General features: G+C 52.4%; 2 protein-coding genes across 2 annotated transcripts; both read right to left on the minus strand.

The window, feature by feature from the left end:
* Nucleotides 1-1,082: 1,082 nt before the first annotated feature.
* On the minus strand, nucleotides 1,083-1,562 carry LOC145956298 (uncharacterized). Its single transcript, XM_083071877.1, has one exon. It carries the CDS (start codon nucleotides 1,560-1,562, stop codon nucleotides 1,083-1,085), a length of 480 nt encoding a protein of 159 aa, XP_082928003.1.
* A 714-nt stretch (nucleotides 1,563-2,276) lies between these two features.
* Nucleotides 2,277-3,425, minus strand: LOC145956299 (uncharacterized). Its single transcript, XM_083071878.1, has 2 exons — nucleotides 2,614-3,425; nucleotides 2,277-2,484 (listed from the first exon to the last, which is right to left on the minus strand). Exons 1-2 carry the CDS (start codon nucleotides 3,423-3,425, stop codon nucleotides 2,277-2,279), a joined length of 1,020 nt encoding a protein of 339 aa, XP_082928004.1.
* Between the last annotated feature and the right edge of the window lie 206 nt (nucleotides 3,426-3,631).

Consider the following 3,631-nt stretch of genomic DNA (forward strand, 5'->3'; position numbering starts at 1 on the left):
GTCTCTAAGCTCGTCCACCAAGTCGTGGTCAACTGCCAACTCTTGAGCGTTCTGCTCGCTATCGAAAACCTGACGTCGGTGGGACGTCTCTCAAACTTCTACTGGGATCATTGCGTCAGCTCCATAAGTCAGCCTGTAGGGTGTTTCTTACGTGGTTGACTGGGGGTGCAATGATACGCCCAGAGGATGCTGGGAAGTTCGTCAGGCCACTATCTTTTGGCGTTTCCCAGCCGTTTCTTGAGTTCCCGGAGGATGACTTTGTTGGCTGCTTCGGCTTGGCCATTGGTTTGGGGGTGTTCCACCGAGGTTGAAAGATGCTTGATACCGAGCTCTCGGAGGAAGTCCTCAAATCCATGTGCGATGAACTGTCGGCCGTTGTCAGTAACGAGGGTGTGAGGGATTCTGAATCTGCAAACGATGTTTCTCCAGGTGAACTTTTGCACATTTTCAGTGGTGATTTTGGCGAGTGGGCATGCTTCAATCCATTTGGTGAAGTAATCGATTGCCACGAGGAGGAACTTGAGCTAGCCTTTTGTAGGGGGGAATGGCCCGAGGATGTCCATTCCCCACTGAGAGAAAGGCCATGCCGACATCATGTGGTGGAGGGTTTCGGGCGGTTGCCGGTGTGTGTTGCCGAACTGCTGACATTCTTTGCATTTTGTATGTAATCTTGGCAATCTGACTTTAGAGTGGGCCAGTAGTATCCAACCCGGAGTACTCTGGTGGCCATCAAGCGAGCTCCAGAATGCAAGCCACATATGCCCCGATGAATTTCGTCGATGACGTAGGCTGCTTGGGGTGCGGTCAAACACTTGAGCAGCGGGGTGGAAATGCCACGTTTGAATAGTTTGTCTCCGACAATGACAAACTTAGCCGACCTCATTTTCACCTTCCGAGCTTCGTCTTTGTCTTCGGGCAAGGTACCCTCTTTCAAGTAATTCCAGATGCCTGTCATCCAGGCCAGGTCTCCATTGTCGCTGACGTTGACAACCTTGCCATCGAAGCTAGGCGAGTGTAGGGTCTCCTCGATGATAGTTCGGTGCTGTCTAGGTTTTTTGGTACTGGCGAGCTTCGATAGGAGGTTAGCTCGGGAATTTTGTTCGCGGCACATGCTGTATGGCGAACTCGTCGAAGGACGAGATCTGCTGGGATGCGATGTGGAAATACCATTGCAGAAGGGTGTCCTTTGCCTGGTAGGTCCCATTGAGCTGCTCGACCATGAGTTTCGAGTCGCTGTTGCAGCTCACTCTTTGGGCTCCGAGGTCGCGGGCTAGCCTTAGTCCTGCGAGGAGTGCCACATAATCTGCCTGGTTGTTGGTCACTTTGAAGCTGAACTTGAGGGATTGTTCCAAGGTAACTTGATTTGGCCCCTCTAGAATGATACCTACACCACCACCTTTAGAGTTGGAGGACCCGTCAACGTGTAAAGTCCATACCTGGGGTTCCTCGGCAATAGTAGGCGTGAGCTCGGCTATGAAGTCGGCCAGGCACTGGGCTTTTAGGGCGCCGCGACTTTCGTACCAGATGCCAAACTCGGATAATTCTACTAACCATGCGATCATTCGTCCGGCGAGTTCCGGTTTTCTCAGGATTTGCTTTATGGGGTAGTCGATTTTGACTACCACCTGGTGGCTTTGAAAATATGGTCGGAGACATCAGGCCGTGGTGACGAGTGCTAGCGCCAACTTCTCAACCATCTGGTATCGCTTCTCCGCGTCCTGGAGGACTCGGCTGATGAAGTAGATCGGTGTCTGCGTCTTCTGGTTTTCTTGCACTATTACAACACTGATGGCGTTTTCTGCTATGGCCAAGTAGAGGACGAGGTCGGTGTTGTGATTCGGTCTCTGTAGGATCGGTAGGGTCGAGAGAAAGGTTTTGAAGCTCTGGAAAGCTTCTTCGCACTGACCTGTCCACTGCAAGTCTTTTGGCTTCTTTAGCAGGGTGAAGATTGGCCCTGCTTTCTCCGTGAGTTTGGGGATGAATCGGGACAGTGAGACTAACCTTCCTGCTAGGCGTTGGACCTCTTTCACCGTTTGTGGACTCTGCATCTGGATGATGGCTTTGAATTTCTCGGGGTTGGCCTCGATTCCTCTACTAGTGATCATGAAACCGAAAAACTTGCCCCCCTGAACGCCGAAAACGCACTTCTCTGGGTTGAGACGCATGTTGTGCTTTCTGATCTGGGCGAACACCTCGGTGAGATCGGTAGCATGGTCTATTACCGAGGTGGTTTTGACCACCATGTCGTCGACGTAGAGTTCCATGTTCCGCCCGATCTATTGGTGGAAAACCTTATCCATCAGTCGCTGGTAAGTTGCCCCCGCATTTTTGAGGCCAAAAGGCATCACCCGGTAGCAGTAGTTGGCGTGGTCGATGATGAAAGACGTGTGCACCTCGTCGGGTGGGTACATCATTATCTGATTGTACCCAAAATAGGCATCGAGGAAGTTGAGGAGGGCGTGCCTGGATGCTTCGACGACCAGCCTGTCAATGCTTGGCAAGGGGTATCAGTCTTTGGGGCATGCTTTGTTCAAGTCGGTGTAATCGACGCACATGCGCCACTTTCCCGAACTCTTCTTCACCAGAACCACATTCGCCAGCCATGTGGTGTACCTGACTTCACGGATGAAGCCGGCGCTTAGCAACTTTTGTGACTCGGTGATGATGGCCTCTCGCCTCTCACCACCGACCTTTCTCTTTCTCTGGGCCACTGACTTTACTTCCTTGTGTATCGCTAACCGGTGACAGATGAAGTCAGCGTCTATACCTGGCATGTCAGCGCTGGACCAGGCAAAGAGGTCAGCATTTTTGAGGATTTCAGCTTCGAGCTGCTGTCGCAACTCCGGGCTCAACTGTCTGCTGATATTTGTGCACTGCCCAGGAAATTTTCCGATCTGGAGGTCATCGAGCTCATCGACGGGACTTGGCTGTTCGTCACGAGAGTCGGATCTCGGATCGAGATCAGTGATTTCTTTGTGGTTGATGTGAGCTGCGGTGGGAGGGCCACTTTTGCATTGTTCACCGGGTGAGGCGATCTTCAGGCTTTCGGTGTAGCATTGTCGTGCCGTCTTCTGGTTCGGCCTCCCGATGATTATGTTGTAGGAAGTGTTGGCTTCCACGAGGAGGTACCGAACCATGACCCTTCTTGTGTTCGGAGGTGCTCCGAAAGTTGTTAGTAGGTCCACGTACCCCCGAGTGTGAACTCTCTTTCCTGCAAAACCGGCTAGGGGCCCTGTGTGAGGTTGTATGAGAGAGTAGGGGATGTCTAACCTGAGGAACGTTGGCCAATACAGGACGTCGCCCAAGCTCCCTTGGTCGATAAGTGTCTTGTGAACCTTCCAATTGGCCAACTCCACGGCTATAACCATGGGATCATCCTGGTTGGGATTGACCCCGACATAGTCGTTGTCGGTGAAAGTAATCATCGGTGAGCTTTGGTGCGAAGCTGAGATGGTAGGGTGTATGCAGTTGATATTGCGCAGGTGTCTTTTGCGGGCCGAGCTGCTGGCGCCCCCTCCTGCGAAACCACCTGCAATTGTATTGATCACTCCCCGTAGGGGAGCTGGCCCTGTTTCCTGGCTTACCTCGGCTTGCACTACTCCGCCGGGGTTGAGTTGAGAGTCAGAGGGTT

This window comes from Cajanus cajan, chromosome 3 (assembly GCF_000230855.2).
Source record: "Cajanus cajan strain Asha chromosome 3, NIPB_CcT2T_4, whole genome shotgun sequence".
Taxonomy (NCBI): Eukaryota; Viridiplantae; Streptophyta; class Magnoliopsida; order Fabales; family Fabaceae; genus Cajanus; species Cajanus cajan.